We start from the raw sequence: 19,367 nt of genomic DNA, 5'->3' as shown, positions 1-19,367 counted from the left end.
ACAGAGCACGAATGTAAGATTGCAGTAATGCTTCAGCAGACACAGTACCTTGTCTTGCTACTATTAAGCTGGCCATGCAGTCTGGGACACTTGTTCCTGCAGCTAGAAAAGTAATGCCCATGATCACATCTGGAATCCCAAGGGTGTATCCAATCACAGTCACCTGAACAGTAAGGAAAAAAGATTAACCTATCATATTTGGAAAATCTCCTCATTCCAATGCAGTTGTGGTATACTCTGATTTCTGCTGTGGACCCTAACAGGATTAGACTCAAGATACTTATGTAGTTCTGCAAATTAAATAATCATTGAATAAGCAGTCTATAACCAACCCTGTGAAAAGGAAAAGTACTTTGGGTCATATTATTCAACATTCATGAGCAAACAAAAAGCTCAATTTTCTGTACTTCCAAGAGGACATACTGATCACTTAAGGAGGAACACAGACATAATCCCATCTATGCTTTGTTGTGGTTTTGTTTTTGGGTTTTTTTTTAATTCCCAAGGATGGAAATGTTGTCTCTAGTTCAGTTCTTAAAAGGACTGCAACCAGTTTATATTGTGATATAGGAGCAAAAATATAAAAACTTATTTTATCCCAACAAATGAAGAAGGAACCAGTTTCTTGTGTGACTCTGATCTAATCCCAAAGTGAGGAAGTCTGGTTATATTGTCCCCTGAGAGTCCAGATGCAGCTTTAAAAGAGCTTGGAGAATGGCTGAAGCTTGTAGCAGAGCTCTTGAAAAGGACAGGGAACTATTTAACTGGAACATCCAAAGAAGGCTGAAACTGCACCAAGAAAAGAGGCAGCTGAAAAGGAAATAGCCTGGTGAGAGTGAAAAGACTGAATCAGGGACAAGCAGCTGCCTCCCTGTTGAGACTGCTAAGGGTAGAAGTCTTTAAGGCTCTATGTTGTTTCCTTGAAATAGTTTCTTGAAATAGCTTTCTTGAAATAGTGTCTTACATGAGGAAAACTGGACACCAGAGAAAGGTGTACTTTAGGAATCCACTCACAAACCTTATTCTCAGGGGCAAGGTGTGACTCAGAAACAGAAGTGGGCATGATTGTCCGGCTGCAAGTGGTAGTGAGGTATTAAGGCCTGGCTGCCTCTTAAAATAAGCTGTGTTTCAGCCTTGATGAGCACATCTCTCCTTTGTGAAAGAGATACCTAGAAATGGAAGCAATGTATGGAGCATGGCCTTGTAAAAGACATATGGCATTGAATTAATGTGTGGATTTGCCACCATTTTGCCAAGCCAAATGAATGACTGGTGTTGGAATTTCTGCAACACAGTCTATGTTAAGAGCAAACTGGATTACTTTACAGTGCAAAACTTACACAGAAAGTTGCAAAAAGGCTATAGAAAACACAATATTCCATGAGAGGAAGCATAAATATAAAGCAGTTTGCAAATGCCTGACACATTTGAGGAAGGTTGAGATTTTCTTCACCCAAAAAGGATTTTGCAGGTCAGAAGCTCATGAACAAAAATTCTTCCATATGCATGACTAGAAGAATGTGTGTGTGTGTGTGTATTTATATGACTGTGAGTGTATATATGTAAGACTATATATATTTCAGTAGGAAACCAGCTGCAGGTTTCTTCACTCTATTTTCCTTTAAAATGAAAGGCATATAAATTCTTTAGCAGCACATCCTACCAGTGTTCTGGTTACAGATATATACAACTGCTTGGGTTTCCATCTTTTAGTATAGAAAAATGTTCTGTACTTAAAATGTTCTGTACTTAAAAAGCATGGCTAATTCTTCTGTCACAGAAACTATTTCTATTACAGAAATGTAAACTGAAGAAAATGAAAGAGGGTAAGAAAGAAAATAAAAGAACTTATTAAAATCTTCAAGTGTTCTCCTTAATTGTCAACAATTTACACCTGCTTCTCAGAGATCTAAGGCAAATATAAACATACCAACAATCATAATACTCTTCACTAGGGACTTTCTTGCATTATTCCACTCTACTCAAGGTGTTTTACACCACTTCCAAATTTTCGAATATTGCCGTCCCTCTGCCTTTTATGCATGTTTCAGCATCAGACCCTGCAGCCAAATTTCTCAAGTTGCCTCAGCTGCGGAGAGTTACATGCTTTCATTTCAACTCCATTTTCTAGTAGGATGTGGATATTCACATTTTCTTGAAAATAGAGCTGGAACCTTTCTGTACTGTATTGGGCCCTATACAATAAAGACCCAATTATTTGTGCAGAAAAGAGCAGCAGAAAGCTAGAATTACAATAATTAGAGTGCAAGTTAAAGAGACTGCCCTACAATTACATGCCTGCCTTTAACAAATACACAAAAGAACTACAATCTATTTTGAGATGCACATTTCACTCAGCATGGGAACTCTTGCTACTTGCACTTACCATCCACACCATGAAGTAGGAGAACAAGGCAATCCAGAGAGTGGATAACACAAATGTCAGCATAAAAAAACTCTCCCAGCGTGGTTTGCTGCAGTTTGGAATGGTGCAAAAGAGCACGAGTATCAACGGCCATGTCAAAATCCATTTAACTTTGTTCATTTTCCCATCTGCAGGACAAAGGAAGGAAAGAACCAGTTTAGCTTTCCCATCACTATCCCCAACCCAGTTACACTTCTTTCAACACAGCAGATGACCCAAGAAGATCTCAGAAGGATGTTTAGAAGTGTGCATCTCAGCTCATTTTCCAGTGTACCCTTCATCTATACCTCCTGTCATGCTCAGCCAATTTCTGCATGCACTTCCAGAATCTTCTAATTAAGACTGCCAAGGTCTGTGTAAATCCAGGAAAGAATTACAATGATTTAAAAGCATGGCTGCTTTTAAAATCAAAATCAATAGTCAGGTTTGTTGCTCTTTCAAATACCTGTATTCATTAATCCAAAATTAAAAAAAAACAAACAAAAAAACAAAAAAAAAACCACACCACAACAAAACAAAACACAACAAAACCAAACAACTAAAGCCCAACACCCACCCACCCCCCACCCCCCACCTTTTAAAAAGGAAGATGGAACTCCCTGTAGTGAAGTTAACCTGTATCTTTTGTGCAGCAACAGAAACTATTTTCACAGAAAAGAGAAGCACAGACCCAGCCTAGGAACATGACAAACTTGTTTCACATGCCTCACTGTGTTCACTTGGGCAGGACTTTAAACTGACACTTTGGAGATCTAAACTTATCAACTCTCTCCAACTGCATCTAGCACCACCCTGTGATGGTCCCTTATTCTCTAAAAAAGAAAACTGAAGATACTGAATTCCCTCAAACAGATCTCCAAAACTGACTGGTGAGAAATACCAGAAAACTGTCATTACTGAAGATGAATATAGACTTTCTCATTTAAAAAAAAATTAAAGTATTGTAAAATTGCACATAAATCTCAATACATAAAATAGAATTATTTTATAATTGGGCCATAAATAAGCATCCTGTGAGTAAGGTAACAAATTTGTTTATCAGGCTAAACTGGAGTATCACACCAACAGCATGGTGGGTTTTGCTTGGGTTTTCTTTCCATTATTTTAGAATTATGCTAATAAGGATTTCCATCATTAAGTAATAAAGACATGCATGAGATCTAATAAAATACAACATTTTTAATAAAATGTTTGATTGCAATTAAGAAAAGTATCGGATATATATTCCGGTGATATTGTTTAGCTAAACTTATAAAGAGCAGGTAATAATCAGCGAAAGCTACTATCAATTTCACAAAGAATTTTCTTTCAGCAAAGACATTGGGATTTAGGAATCGTTTAATGGGAGTTTTTGTAACTAAATCATACTGAAATCTGTCCTCTGGACCAAAGTGAAGCAGATGCAATGAAATTAAATAGTAAACATTTAAAAATTAACAATGCTTTTGTAATTTATGAGGCTACTTATTAGTCTAATATAACTCGGTGCATCCAAATGCAAGACTTTATTAATTTACTGTGGCATGTATTCTAGTACCAAATTGTCCTGTATACACTATGAAACAGCTCCTTAACTTGAGATGCCATCAACCCACCAGGAAATTTAGACTAAGCTTATCTTTATTCCTGTTTAAACTTGTGGCTGTGGATGTTCTAACACATACAACTACTGAAGTCTCCTAGGGACAATTCTAATTCTCGGCATTTTACACTTCATTCAACCTATTATGGATTTTATAGAAAAGTCCTTTTTCTCTCTTGTTACATATACTGCTATTTTTAAATTTTAAAATTTTAAAGTGTTATCTTTTATCTGTACAGAAAAGTCCACTTTTCAGCTCACATTAATCCTATTAACAAAGCTGTAAATACCCTATGGTAATGTATACCTCCTCCTGTTTAATTTGTTACTGTTTGTTACCATTTGGATCATTACAAGACTCCTGCTAGTTAATTTGTACTCTTTGTCTACCCAAGTTGCTAAGTTTGGTTCACAGTCAAACAAGTCAGCAGGGCCTAGGCCAGTAATCTCCTCACTGCGTAATTCCAAGTGCAGGGTGAGGGAGGGACTGACAGGAAAACATTTTGGATCTGATTCAGATGTGAAACGGATGCAACCCGACTGACTTCAATGCTGCTGCACACAGGAGCTTCAGTCCTGTTTCTCTTTTCAATAACACAAATGAAAGAAACAAAATTACCAGGAGAACAAATAGAGAATAAATAGATGCACTCAGCCTCTGCTGGGGAATATGTATCTTGTCTGGATCCTGTCTTGTGTCCTGAATTACTTAAGCAAACGCTTAGCTGTGAGAATTCCCAGTGCCTCACCACTGGCCCTGCTATGCTTGCTTGGCTCCAGGAAAGCTGAGCTTTCAGTGGGGGAGGACTTGCCTTCCCCCTCTCTCTGCTCAGTTTGAATGGATGTGTGCCAGATTAAAATTCCTGCCTGTATTAGTGGTGATGCTTTATCCAGACAATGTCAGGAGTCAGAACTGGTTTTTATAGCCAGATGGTTTGTGGAACTGACATTTGCATTCATTACAAGGCACCCAGGTTTGATACTTCAGGGAACAAGAACCACATGCAGTTCTGGGTTTTGTTGGGTTAACAGAGAAGCTTAACGGCCATTTGCAGTTAACCTGGAATAGTTCTGAACCACCATGGCCAAAGCAGCCTACTTGGCACACTTTACACTGGCTTCTCTTTTGTGTCAGGATTTGCCAGCTCTTATAAACTTCTATATAAAGCCTTAAGTGTATATTGTCTCAGTTCTGCCTCTGGCCATTTTCCTCATCTCCTACTATGCGGGATCAAAGAACTTGTGTGGCACCCAGTGCTGAAGAAGTCTTCTCTTATGCTGTAACTTGGTAGTTAAGTAAGAATTTAGTAAGTTTAGCAGCAACCTCAAAGTGAGACTTGACTTCCTCTGGAATCAGATTACTTCATTCCTTTCACCTGGCTTAGATGACTGCACAAACAACATACTTGAACATTTTTATTTTTCTTATTTCTTTTGAAATTACTTCTTGTGTTGCTCTGCTTTGTTTTTGACCACGTACTCTAAAATAATCATTAAAATTATTTATTGATAAATTTGTTAAATTGGAGTATAATTTTAGTTCATAACAAATTGTTTTATGATTGTTGCTTACCTCACTATTACATCTGAAAGGCAGAAAATCACCAGCCTCATGAGGGCCATTATTCAATACAGAGATGTTCTGCAAAACCAGGCATAAACAGTCCCATTACAAGGCCTTAGGCCAGCTGTTCTAATAGCAGTACTGGCTAGTCCTGTGAGCCCTGGCTCTGGAGGCTCCTGAGCAACCCACATAGCTGAGGAAAGGTGTATTTTGTTTGTTGCACCTCCCATGACAATAATGAAAGAATATTGCTTTATTACAGAAAGCAAGACTGGTCTATATTCTGTTTACTTGAACTTTCTGTAAAAGAAAAAAAAAATGAGGTTTTTTTGCATGAAGTTGCTTTTCCTACTTTATACATCTGTTTTTCTGTTTCTGAAAGCCAGGCACGCCAATATTTCAGAGAGGTATCCTTACAGAAAAGCCTGATCACAATGTTTCTGAAAATGAAACAGCAGACCTACAACAAAGAGCCCTTTGCTAATTTCTAATACATTTCTGGGCTTTTTATCTTTATAGATGTTATGTTCACAATAATTACTTTTGCATACAGATGGTGAATGAAGTCAACAATATACATCACAGCACTGACAGGAAAGGAATATTTCCTTAAGGTACCAAAGGAAGTGCCTTTTCATAGGAAAAAAAAAACCCTGTCATATTCACAGCATTCAAACAGAGTTGGGAGGAGCTCAGTACAAAAAGTGTGAAACTACATTTCTGTTTTCATTCAGGCCAGGAGTGTACCCTTGAAGTAAATCTCATGGTTGTCCCCATTTACTCTATTTGGTTTGCAACGCAGACTTTCCTTGCATCACAGAATAATAATCATAATTGGAAAGTACCTCTGAGATCACAGAGTCCAACCATTGCACCAAGGTTCCTTTAATATAGAGCTGAACCAGAGGCACAAGCTTAAAAGTGGTCCAAATAATAGGAGGCATTTAGGCCAAGGGGCCAAGCTATAGCCACTCCAAAACAGAAGTTCCAAATGCATATACTGCAGACAGCATACATGTCCTAGTCAATAAGCTGCACAGAAAACACTTCTGCTGAACTTAGACAGACTGGAATCTGCAATTACACCATCAGGAGCCAGATCTAAGTTGCTGCAGTTGGTTAAATTTCACAGAATCACAGAATCATCATGGTTGGAAAAGACCTCGAAGATCACCTAGTCCAACCATCCACCCAGTGAGGGGCCCAGAACTGAACACAGTAATCAAGGTGGGGCCTCACTGGTGCCACAGGGGCACAATCACTTTTTTGCTCTCTCTGGCAACACTATTCCTGCTGCTGGCCAGGATGCTGTTGGCCTTCTTGGCCACCTGGGCACACTGCTGGCTCATCATGTTCATCCAACTGTGAACCAACAGCAGTTCCTTTTCTGCTGGGCAGCTTTCCAGCCCCTCTTCCCCAAGCCTGTAGCATTGCCTGGGGTTGTTGTGACCCATGTGCAGGACCCAGTACTTGGCCTTACTGAACCTCATACAATTGGTCTCAGCCCATCAATCCAGCCTGTCCAGGCCCCTCTGTAGAGCCTTCTTACCCTCAAGTAGATCAACACTCTGGCCCAACTTGGTGTCATCTGCAAACTTACTGAGAGTGCACTCATCCCCTCATTCAGATCATTCATAAAGATATTGAACAAGACTGGCCCCAAAACTGAGCCCTGAAGGACACCCCTGGTGACTGGCTACCAACTGGTTCCAACTCCATTCACTACAACTCTCTGGGCTTGGCCTCCAGCTGATTTTTTTACCCAGCAAAGAGTGCACCTGTCTATGCCATGTGCTGCCATCTTCTCTAGGAGAATGCTGTGGCTTTACTGAAGTCTAAATAGACAACATCCACAGCTCTTCCCTCATCCTCTGGGTGGGTCACCTGCTTATAGAAGGAGATCACGTCAGTCAAACAGGACCTGCCCTTCCTGAACCCATGCTGGCTGGGCCTGATCCCCTGGCTTTCCTGCATTTGTCATACGAGTGCAATCAAGACTAACCTCTCCACAACCTTCCCTAGTATCAAGGTCAGGCCGCCAGGCCTGTAGTTTCCCGGATCCTCTTTCAGCCCCTTCTTGTAGATGGGCATCCCATTTGCCAGCCTCCAGTCATCTGGGACCTCCCCTGTTGACCAGGATTGTTGATAAATGACAGAGAGTCTTGGTGAGCTTCCCCACCAGCCCCCTCAGCACTCTAGGGTGGATCCCATCAGGCCCCATAGACTTGTGCATGTCTAGGTGCAGAAGCAGGTCTTTACCTGCCTCCTCCTGGATTATGGGGGGGTTGTTCTGCTCTCTGTCCTTGTTTTACAACTCAGGGAACTGGATGCCCTGGGAGAAGCTGGTCTAACAATTCAAGACAGAGGCAAAGAAGGCATTAAGTATCTCAGCCTTTTCCTCATCCTTGGTTGCAGTGTTCCTCCCTGCATCCAATAACAGATGGAGAATCTCCCTGGCTCTCTTTTTTTGTTAATGTATTTGTGAAAACTTTTTTTGCTGTCCCTTATGACAGTGGCCAGATGGAGCTCCAGCTGGGCTTTTGTCTTTCTAATTTTCTCTCTGCATGACCTGTCACGGTCCCACTTGGTCTTCCCTTTACCAGTGTGGCAGTCAAGAACAGACCTCTGTTCCACACATTACCTACTACAGAACATGCCTAAACATTCACGTGTGAAAAACGCATCTCTTTACACAAGGCAATTAGTAGCTGACTGACCTAAAAAAAACATACAATATCCCTGAAAAGCATGAACCTAATGGGCACACAGGATTTTCATAACTGTATTGTTAGGAATTAATATAAATCTCTAATTTAAGGCAACTTGACTAATGGGAAAAGTTTCTCCTAATTTAAGTCTATCTGCAAAATGAGAAAGGCTTCCTGGAGTTTAATATTAATTTCTATTTTTCTTGAATTTTGCTTTTGGCAATGGCAAGCTTAGAAGAAAAACAAGACACAAGATTATTGCTGCCAATTTTTTTGGTGCTATACTTTATGATTTTTAGATTTTTTTTTTTATCATTTTCAATCCCTCTACCATTTTTTATTTGACAAAAAACCCCAAACCAACTGTTTTCCACTGTCCCCTTGGTCCTAATTAGGCTTCATAGTTACAAAGATATATTTACACTCATGTATCATTAGCAAAATTAATTCAAATTTTGACCTGAAAATGTGTAAGGGAAACATTCTCACCTCCACACTGGGAGCATTGTAATAATGCAGACAACATGTGAATTTCTGCTAGAAAGTTCTGTTGCTCATCAGAGTTGAGACTGACTGGAAAACTTAATATATGTAAATTAGCCAATCTGAAAGCCTAATTAATTTCTGAGAATGTGCAGTATCCAAAACACAACAAAGGAATATAATTTTCATCCCAAGCATGGGACTCAACATGGAAACTACTGAAATAGGTGGAATAAACTAAATCCATTGTGAATTTTTCAACAGACTTATTTTCCACTGAAAAAAAAGTCTTTGTTGCAAAATAAAACATTTCTGAGAAAATGGTTTTCAAATCTTCACTGATTTCAGCTCTGCAGCTTTCCCTAAGAACTGTGGAGGCAAGAGACTATCACTGTTACCTCACTACAGACAGGCGATGCAGTGTACAAAAGAGTATCCACAAGGGCTCGGCCTTTATCAGCCTTCCAAGTGGGAACATTCTTGCTGCAATTCTCAGGCAACAGAGCTTTGGAAACAATTATTTTTTTTCAGTGGAAAACACCGAGGTTTTACTTCTCATCCCCATTCAAACAGACTATTTTCCAAACTGCTGACACTTTTCTCGGAAGTTCCATTTTCCAAGAGTACATGTTCCAAATTCCAGACCATGAGATCTATCCAAAACATTCCAGATTTCTATTTTCAGCTTGTGCCTTTACCACACTTTGCATATCCAGATTTATGCCAGTAATTTTCTCTAAAAGGCATATTTTCTGGTACAGTGAAAACTAGCCCAGAAAAAATAATTTGCTCCAGTATGCAGAAACAAGGTTTACTCTCAGAGTTACTACAGGTTTACATAGGACAGTATTAAAGAAAAAAAAAATGCAATTGAATAGAGGTACTTTCCATATCTTATTTCAGTTCATTGGATTTTGGCATTGTTTATTTTGTATGCTTTAACTTTGCTGGCTACTTTATCAATGTGGGTTTTTTAAGGGAGAACTGAAATTTACAGACTTCTTCAAGTCCCTCTTCGCCCCTTCGGAGTGAAGTGACAAATTACTAAATTTAATCCTTGCCCACTTCTCTTCAAATCTATCCTGCGCATCCTCCTCAAAGACAGAGTGCTGAGAGAGCTGGCAGATGTCATTGCTGGGCCAATCTCCATCATCTTTGAGAGGCCACTGAGAACAGGAGTGGTGCCTGAGGGCTGGAGGAGGGCCGAGGCCCCTCCAGTATTCAAAAAGGGTAAGAAGGAGGACCCAGGGTACCACAGGCTGGTTAGTCTCACCTACATCCCTGGTAAGGTGTTGGAAAAAATCATTCTGGACATCATCACAAAACAAGTAAAAGGGAAGAATGAAACTGGCAGCAGTCAGCATGGATTCACCAAAGGGACATCATGCTTGACCAATCTGATTGCCTTCTCTATGTTGTAACTATCTGGCTAGATGAGGAGAGAGCAGCAGAGAGAAGACAGTGGTGGCATTGCAGAGAAGCTAAAAGAACTCTCTGCATCAGTGTTTGCAGAGACAGAAACTATAGTGATTTCCACATAGAACTCTTGTATCTCTAGCTTAACTTTGAAGACATACAATTCCATGGGGGATATAACACAAAGCTATAGCACCCTGAGTGTCCAAGTGAAGTACATGGGGTTTGCTTTTTCATTGTGTTTTCCAATAAAATATGACATTAAATTAAGCTAGTAGGAGCCAGGTTCAAAGCAAGTAAAAGGAGACAGTTCTTCACACAACAAACTCCTTCACAGGGGATGTTGACAGCATTACATGAAAATTAGACAGGATAATGAAGAAGAAATACATTAAGGATTTTTTAATACACAGACTCTGCACTCAGTCCAGGAAGTTTCTTAAGCTGAAAACAGCTGAAGGCCAACTTGTCCCGTCTCACTCTGCATCAGGTTTCTTCATAAAGTCATGGTTGGAGAAAAATATTGGGAGAGACAAACATTTTGTTTAATCAAGTCAAAAAAATTTTAATGTTTTTAGTAGATACTGTTAATTCCTTTTTCCTCTATCCTACACGTTGTCTGTATTTTGGATCCATACAAAAATGGGCAGGATTGCTAATCTCCTTTATTGCCATCTCATTTTAGCTCTGGGAATTATTATTCCTATTTTAGCTAACACCATCACAACTTATATAAAGCATCCATGGCCCAATCCTGTGAGAGAAGGAGTTCTGAAACCAGCAGGAGCTGAGAACACTGAGTAGTTCAAAGGATCCTGAACACATGACAATGAATGGGATTTAAGCATCCATTAAGAGGTGTACAAAAGTGCTTTTCTGAGTCTGGGCTCTAAAAGACTGCTGAGATATACAAGGGCTTTTAAACATCATTTTATTGTCAACACATGCCTGTTAAGTTTCATCCTGCTTTATTCTGATTTGTTTTGTTTGAGTTTTGGTTTGTTTGGGTTTTTTTTCAGTTTAAGACCTGTTTCCAAACAACCATAATCAAATTGTAAAGCATGAAATAAACCTCTCTGTTGGAAGATAATTATCATGCCCTAAAGGTCAAGAAATAAATTCCTGTTTTAAAAAGAATGTTTCTTGTCACAAAGAAACTGAAGGCAAAGGCTGGTTTGCATGATACTACATGTAGCTTCCATAAAATCTGTGTGTTGCCTCCTGTTTCAAGATGGGCCTGAACCACACCCTGGGGGTGAATCTCTCTGGATGTTTGTCATATGGGATCTAGGCTGGATGCTGTAGTTTGATACTGTTTTCATGTAAACATTTTTTCATTTATTTCTGTGTTCTAAAGCCCTACATTTACTGCCGTTCACTGCCATTGATAGAAGATAAGAGAGAATAAGCACAGATGGCAAATGACTACTCGGAATCACTCAGAGCTGATGTAGTGCTTTAAACTTCATTTACATTTATTTCTGTTTCAGAAAAAACCTGTACTTGTAAAAGTATCTGTAAGACACAATTTGAATGAGGAACATCAGATTCCAAACCAGGCTAAAGAAAGTGACTACAGAAGAGCAGAAAAAAGGTCTGGGCTGGTTCATGGCCGTTTCTGTTGCAGCTCTTAAAATACTGGAGTGACTTTTCTACTTGGCACGCTGCAAGCAGTTGACTTGGAAAGTCCTATTGGGAAATGAAAGCCTATTCTTCACAGAGCTCTTTGTAGTACTGAAAGAATACATGAACTTCTGATCTTTAGAAATGTATGTGCCTTATTACTGGTCTGAAAATATATCAAAAGAAAAACAGAGGTGATTCTAGGAAAATGTCTGCAAACTACCTTTTCTCTAAAGCCAATTTGAAATGCCAGTACTTTTTTAGGTTACTGATTGTGCTGCAGTTCTTAAACAACAACAAAGCATGATGCTGGTTCCTCACATTTTCTCCAAAGTTATTAAAGTACTACTTCTAGAAGCAAAAGTAAAAGAATTATCCCTCAAAATGCATGAGTTGAGCAATGACAGTCTAACTGACAGATAGTCATCTCCAGACAACAAAGGAGTAACAAAACCTGAAGATAACGATGAGGATTTTAGATGACCACTTTAGCACTCTTAAGCAAACTCTTTGCGTTCATGTCGAACTATTGCTCCATTCCAGTATGAACTCTCTCATGAGTGGTTTCACTTTGGCCTGTTACACCTCAATTATCTTTGAAGACATTAAAAATGCAGAAAAACTGCATTTAAAAAAGGCCAATGGCAGAACTAATAAGCCCCCCTTTCATCTACTGTGAATGTCACACACTTTGGAAGCTCTACTCCAAAATTAATTTTTTATTCAGAAAGAAGTTGTCTGAGTCTTGAACAAATCCAAGTTTGACAATTTGGTTTCCAGGTATTGTTTGCCACATGTTAAAATTTCTACATTTCTGGAACGTCTGGAGAAGACATAACTGAGGGGAAATCTTATAAATGCTTCTAAATACTTAAAAGGTGGGAGTCAGGAAGATGAGGCAAATCTTTTTCTCAGTGGTGCCCAGTGACAGAACAAGAGGTAACGGGCACAACTGTGAACATACAAAGTTTTGTCTAAACATGAGGAGGAACTTCTTTACTTTGAGGGTGGCAGAGCACTGGAACAGGCTGCCCAGAGTGGTTATGGTGTCTCTCTGAAGACTTTAAAAACCCACCTGGACGTCATCCTATGCAACCTGCTCTGACAGGGGCATTGACTAGATGATCTCCAGAGGTCCCTTCCAACCCTTAACATTGATTCTGTAATTGCACTGCCCTAATTAAAACCTGAATTCAAAAACTTGCTAAAAGCAACTCAGTTAAAAAAATCTTTGCTAACATGTACATTAAACCCTGCATTTTTAAGATGGTTTGGGGAGAATTTTTTGTTCTTTAGAACTTGATTATTACTGTTACTGTAATTATTAACAACATGTTCATGTGCACAAGGATATTGCAGATTTGGATCCTCTTGTTTCACCATACAATAAAAGAAGTATTTTCATTATCTCATTGATTATCAGAAGCCCATCTAATAGGCCTATCTTCAGTGAATCAGTTTGTTTCCACTCTTCACCCTTGATGAAAGTCCATAAATGCTGACTGCAAGAAGCTCCTGTAAGAGCACACTGTACAGTAACACATGAAAACATCTGGTATTCACATAGTAGGCTTCAGTGCTTGCTCAGTCACAAACATCTCTTCTAAAATGACAGCAACTGAAGCAATGGGACCTCCAAGAAGTTAGAATCATACACAACATGGAAAACTCTTTTTCACTGCATGTGATATTCATATATGCCAAGTAATATCTATGTTAAACAGTAAGTGTGTGACAGAAGACTACTGACTACATTTCTGTGACGGGTGATACAATCTTTGCTGTCTAATCTCCAAAGCATTTGTGGGAGACTGCACCTACAATGTGTTAAAAGGGAACCAACATAATAAAGTTGGTTATATATAGCCATTCCCAACAAAGAGTTCCTCAAAAAATTCAGAAGATGAATATTAGCAAATACTGCTATTGTAATAATTTCAAACACTTTCAAAGATATTAAACACTTGTTCTCCCCCTAAATCTTTCTCTCTCTTAACCAAGAAGCCTTCCAAGCAGTCATTAAATGAAGTTATTATATATCTATACAGCTAGCTGCCTCTGGCCTAGCAATGTGGAGCAAGCTATGATAAACTGCTGACTTCAAAATTACTAGCAGTGCAGTGCTCACAGGGTTGGTCTGACAGGTTTTTTTAATATAAACCTGCCTTACCCGCTTTCCCTTCACCTCTGGCAAACCAAGATTTTAACCATGATTGTGCAAGATGGCTGGAAAACACTATACTAAGATTTGTTTTAAGCCATGTAGCCCCCAGCCCAATTTTACATCAAATCCAGCCTTCAGACAGTCAAATCATTCCCCTTCCTGCTCTCCCCCCATATATGTTGTCTTCTCTTACAATCCAGTATTTTGCATTTTAATTATCTTCCTGTTTCCTTACTATGAAGGCCTAGAAAGTAAGCCTTACCTGGCACTGAAAAGGGAGACAGACTGTCCTCTTCATTTTCCTCTTGATTCACCACAGGGATGTTCCCATTTTCAATATTTTCATGTCTCCCATTCTGAAGTGCTTTGCTTGAGCCGTTGGCAGATTGGATTAACCGTTGACGCTGCACAGTATCAAAGACAAAACTGCCATAGTTTGGAAAATATTGACTTTGTTAAATCTGAGTTTTATCATCTGTCCAGCCCCAGTCATGTGAGCTGTGATGTTTCTCCACGAAGCCTTCCAGTCAGTAAAAATAAATAAATAAAAATCTATCTGTGGCCTACCTGTCTTGATCAGGCCAATGTTGGCCATCCACCTTCAAAATCACTGGCAGGAGTCCTTCAAGCCATGATGGAGAAAGCTGTCATATCTGTTCTTCTGCACCATGTTTTAATAAGTGTGGTTATTCCAAAGCACTTCTCACTCAACAGTTCCCACTCAAACCAACAATAACACCATCATCTAGTGGCAATACTCATTTCTGCACTATTAGCATTGGCTTATCAATGAGTTATTGCCCAGGATCTCCCCTACTCAGGTCCCAGGTTTCTGCCTCCTTCTCAACCCCTTCCTGGAGGCGAGTGTAAAGGTCCTACTTATATTTCAAAAGCATGACTAACTCTTCTTGCCTTTGTCTGAGTACACACTTTCATGAAGCCCATAACTGCCCCAGCAGATGTGTAAGAGTGCTATAGTTCTAATACATGACACAACAATTACAGGGCTAGGTTTTAAAAGTCAGTATATATACCCATTAATACACTGGAGAATGTGTAATGTAATGGTAATTTCCTATTTCTTTTATTTTTTTAAAAAATAAACAAATCAGTTTCTCAGATGATATCATGCAGAACCAGTAAGTGTTGCCTTTTTCATGACAAATTGTTGCCTCTTCCTAAGAAGTGCCTGGAAATGCCTTGAAAAATAAAGTAACTGCAGAAAAGCAAAAAAAATCTGAAACCAATATTAACACACTGTAATTAAAAACAGAGGTAGCTCATCTCTGAAAGCTTTGGCAGCAAGAATACGTAAGAACGTAGACCCAAAATGCTCTGGTTTAGAGAATGATTTTTGCAGATGTTGAACTAGCAGCTATCAGCTCTTTGTGCACAGATCCATTAAGAAATAAACTTTTCTGATCACTGAATTGCCTTCAAAGGAGAACATTTACAGAGTCAACTGCTGATGTGTGCCCCGTCTGATCTTCAGCCCTTGACTACACACCACCAAGTTGACTTTCTAATAAACACTGTTCAATTTGCCTTTAGTAACAGATATGTGAGAGATGCTTTCCTTCACTGGTGACAACACATCAAAAGTAAGAGTTAACTGAAACTATCCAGGGCAAATGGAGATAAGAGAGTCCCCCATCTGGTGGACTGCCTTCCCATTAAGACAGGCAGCACTGCCACTTGAGAAGCCATCTTCAAACGCACTGTGACATAGATGCTAGAAGAAGACACAGACAGAGCCCATCCCTAGGAACACAGGAGAATCTGAATTCCAGAATCACTATGAATAACGGCTCTTTGGCAACCCCTCTGCCTCATAGCAATTCATTGTTTTCTTAATGAACTTACCTCATTAATGATGATTCGGCTTGCCATCCGCATTCTGGTGCGCGGCCCAAATTTATTTGTAATCATAATCCTTAATCCAGCTTCAGGGAACCGGTATTTGGGGGGACTGGAGCAGATGATCTCATCCACCATCACAACACTGTTTTTGCCATACTGCTGCATCCCCTTCACTAATGATCACAATGGACAGAGTTAGTTGTGGAATATGCATGCTTCCCATCACCTAGAGCCATTCTTTCAGGATCAGGTGGGGAGTAATATTCATCTGAATGCTTGAATTTACAAGTGACTGTCCTGTAATATTCCTGCAACCTGGCAAATCTGCTCATCAACTGGGCACTGTGTTTAGATCACATCCTGAAAAGGGATTTCTGCTAAGGTAGCCACCAACCCACTCTCAGAAGAGCGGGAGCAGTTTTTACCTTGCCATTCATGCAATAGTACCAACTTTGTTTGCTTATGTCCCACTATGGCTTTGTAAGCCCTCTCTAAAAGCACTCTGCAGTGCAGATAGCACTCCTGAAACCTCTAAACTTATCCCATTGGATCAAGGTGCTGCACATCCAGAAGTCCCTAATGCTGTGCTCCCTCATTTTGGAAATCTTCACTTTACCTTCACAGAATATTATCAAAATCTCTTATATGACAAGATTTGAAACAATGGAAAACAACAATTTTCAAGAAGAAGCATGTTATAAATAAGCCTTTGTTAATATAGAGGAATTTGTACCACGGTTAAGAGCTTCATTCTACCGTGTTAAGAACAGAGAGAGACAAAATCACACTGAGAATCAACACAAGTACAGGCAAAGACTTTCAGAACTCAACAACAATCCAATATTCTCACAAATGCTACAGACTACACACAGCAAGAAAAGCAAGGCTCAGCAGACAGGAGACGTACCCATGTGGTGTTAGAAAGCAGGGCAGGAAAGATGACTGTAATAAATATTAATTATTACATGTAATAATATGTACAGAAAAAAAACCCAACAAAATTGTTTGCTGCTTATTTTCTGCTTTGCTTAGCTTGGCTTCACCCTCCCACTCCCTTTTGCATTATGTTATTTACAGTAAGAAGCAGAAGAGAATTTAGGTAGAAGTGAAAGATAATTATTAGTACATGGTTCCAGTCAGGAGCTAAGGAAATCTAAGAAAACATTTAACTCAAATAAAGGAATTAAAATGGACTTGTTCTAAACATACATAAATCTATATACTGTCATTTTTTAACATAGATATAGTGCTCAAATATTTTTGTTTTTCAGCAAGAAGACCGGATCTATGTAAATCACATCATGCAATAAAGGCTTTGCTGTCTCTATCATCTTCTAACATCTTTGAATAAAAATAACCTTCCATTATCATTCAACAAGAAAAATCTAGCAAGCTCCTAAATCACGAGTAAATAGCTAGTCTTTTAGCCTTTAGGATTTGAGTCTTGCTTTGTTTCACTAAAATGAGTTTTCAATGAGTACACTGGGGTTACCTGAGGTGTCATAAAGAGATCTTTGGTTTCATAAGGAAATACGACCTACTCAAATAATCCATTTTGTAGTTCTGTCTTGCAGCTTAGTATCTCTGAAGGAGAGTAGAACTAGTAGTAATTTTGCATTTGATAAACAAAAAGGATCAATTTTCCTCCCCCCCCATTCCTGACATCTGAAAGAACTTAAACTTGCTGAGTACTGCAGCTGATGATGCAAAAAGGAGCACATCCATTCCAATGGCTCTTAGAGTGTAGCAGCTTTTCTGTGAAGCCAGACACAATTCCTAGGAACCAGTCCTCCATGAAGAGGACTCCCCCACAGTATCTTAACATCTGCTTTAGTTAGACTAAGAAAAAGAAATGTTTGACAGCAATCATGGTAAGGCAAAAAAGCCAGATACCTCTTTAACAGTTTCCTCAGATTAACTGCTCTCAAATCAATTTCTCCAGTCTCCAAAGTGCTTCTTTACCTTACAGTGTCATTAACAACATCAAAGCACTGCAAGTTACTCTGGAACTGTTTCTCAGAGCACTAAGGAGACAGTGACCAAACATACTCAGTTTTTATAAAATATAATGATAAAAAACTCAGCACTAATGTAGAATATAGAAATATGTACATAACTGCAACTGTTTTGACTGACTGCAGCACATTGCTCTTATAATTTTCTAACCGCTCTTCAGTCTCACTTCCTGTACCCATAAACATACATACCTTGGCCACATAAAGTACAAACAGGCTCCACCTAAAAACTGCAAATGTGAGGCAGAGAAAAGCCTTTTCCACTTCTCCTTTGTGATATTCCTTAGAAAAATATATTCTGAAAACAGCTTTTCCTTTTAACAAACTACCTAAACTTCCTGCTCACCACAAAAGGTCATCATCAATTATCCTGTTAAAATCAACTGAAAGCTTCTTGCTGACTTCAGCTGACTCCTAATCATGCCCTCAGGTACCTTCATCACACTGACCAGAAATCCACCTTTCTCGAGATTTTCTGGGTGTGGGCAGGAATCAAATCATGCCACCTGGTGGAAATTTGAGTCAACATAATAAAGACCCATGGGCTATGAGCCCCATGTTTGTACTTTTAAAATAGGTGCCTTATTCACAAAATACAAATATTTTGCCTTTACCTGTGTCTGTAGGACTCAACCTTGAAACTGATTTTACCTTATGGTGAAAAACTCTCCTTCTTCTCTCTGAAACTTGTGTAATGGAAGCTTTTACGTTGAACCATTGGAAGCTTTTGAAAGCAGTAAAACTTACAAGCATAAAAGGAATCTGTGCAGCATGTGAAACCCCCTTTTACCTGCACCTTAAGCAACAGGCTAACCATCCTTGGTAGGAAGAAAATTCCTCACCCAAAGCAATTGTTCTTTTTTGGGAAGTAATCAGATTTTCCTCCTGTGGAAAATCAGATTAAGGTTAGACCTACGCCTTGGTGAAGCCAAAGGAGGTCTTTCAGTGGATCCTGAAACTGGCTAGCCACTGGATGGAGGTAAGACAGAGACCAGCTCTAGTTACTGGTCCTGCTACTAGTTACTGTCCCTGCTACTAGCAGTGTTCCTGTTTCTGAAAGCTGCTGCTGGGGAAGGTGCAGCTTAGCTTGTGAAGCCAGTCAGCCAGTGGTCAACTAGCAGCAAGTCACTGATAGATAAGTCATGGCACAGTTTGACTCAACAGGAGGGAGATACAATGGGCACCCATGTAATAGCTTTCTAGGACAGCTTCTTGACATACAAAGCACTCATCTACAAAGCAGCTAGACTAACACTTCCATCCTCCTCTCCCACTGCTCACTCCAATCTGTCAACTCCTTAAATCATAGAATCATTAAGGTTGGAAAAGACTTCTAAGATCATCAAGTCCAACCATCAGCCAACACCACTATGCCAACTAAACCATGTCCAGAAGTGTTATGTCCAGATGTTTTTTTTAACACCTCCAGGGAATGAGAATCCACCACCTCCCTGGGCAGCCCTATCCAATGCTTGACCATTCTTTCAGTAAAGATTTTTTTCCTAATATCCAATCTAAACCTCCTCT

The 19,367-nt window shown here is 39.4% G+C and overlaps 1 protein-coding gene across 1 annotated transcript in view; it reads right to left on the bottom strand.

Annotated features, from left to right (window-relative positions):
* The window catches only part of LOC127385855 (ras and Rab interactor 3-like), a 170,842-nt gene that overhangs the window by 82,972 nt on the left and 68,503 nt on the right, over positions 1-19,367 (bottom strand). Inside the window, exons 11-14 of the mRNA XM_051622032.1 lie at positions 15,829-15,998; positions 14,228-14,369; positions 2,387-2,553; positions 49-163 (exon numbers count right to left, since the gene is read on the bottom strand). Coding sequence (XP_051477992.1) covers positions 49-163; positions 2,387-2,553; positions 14,228-14,369; positions 15,829-15,998 — 594 coding nt within the window. The remainder of the gene's footprint in view (positions 1-48; positions 164-2,386; positions 2,554-14,227; positions 14,370-15,828; positions 15,999-19,367) is intronic.

The sequence above is a fragment of the Apus apus genome, chromosome 5 (genome assembly GCF_020740795.1).
Source record: "Apus apus isolate bApuApu2 chromosome 5, bApuApu2.pri.cur, whole genome shotgun sequence".
In the NCBI taxonomy this organism is placed as follows: Eukaryota; Metazoa; Chordata; class Aves; order Apodiformes; family Apodidae; genus Apus; species Apus apus.
The sequence above is the reverse complement of the archived record's forward strand: the minus strand, read 5'-3'. Positions and strand labels throughout refer to the sequence as shown.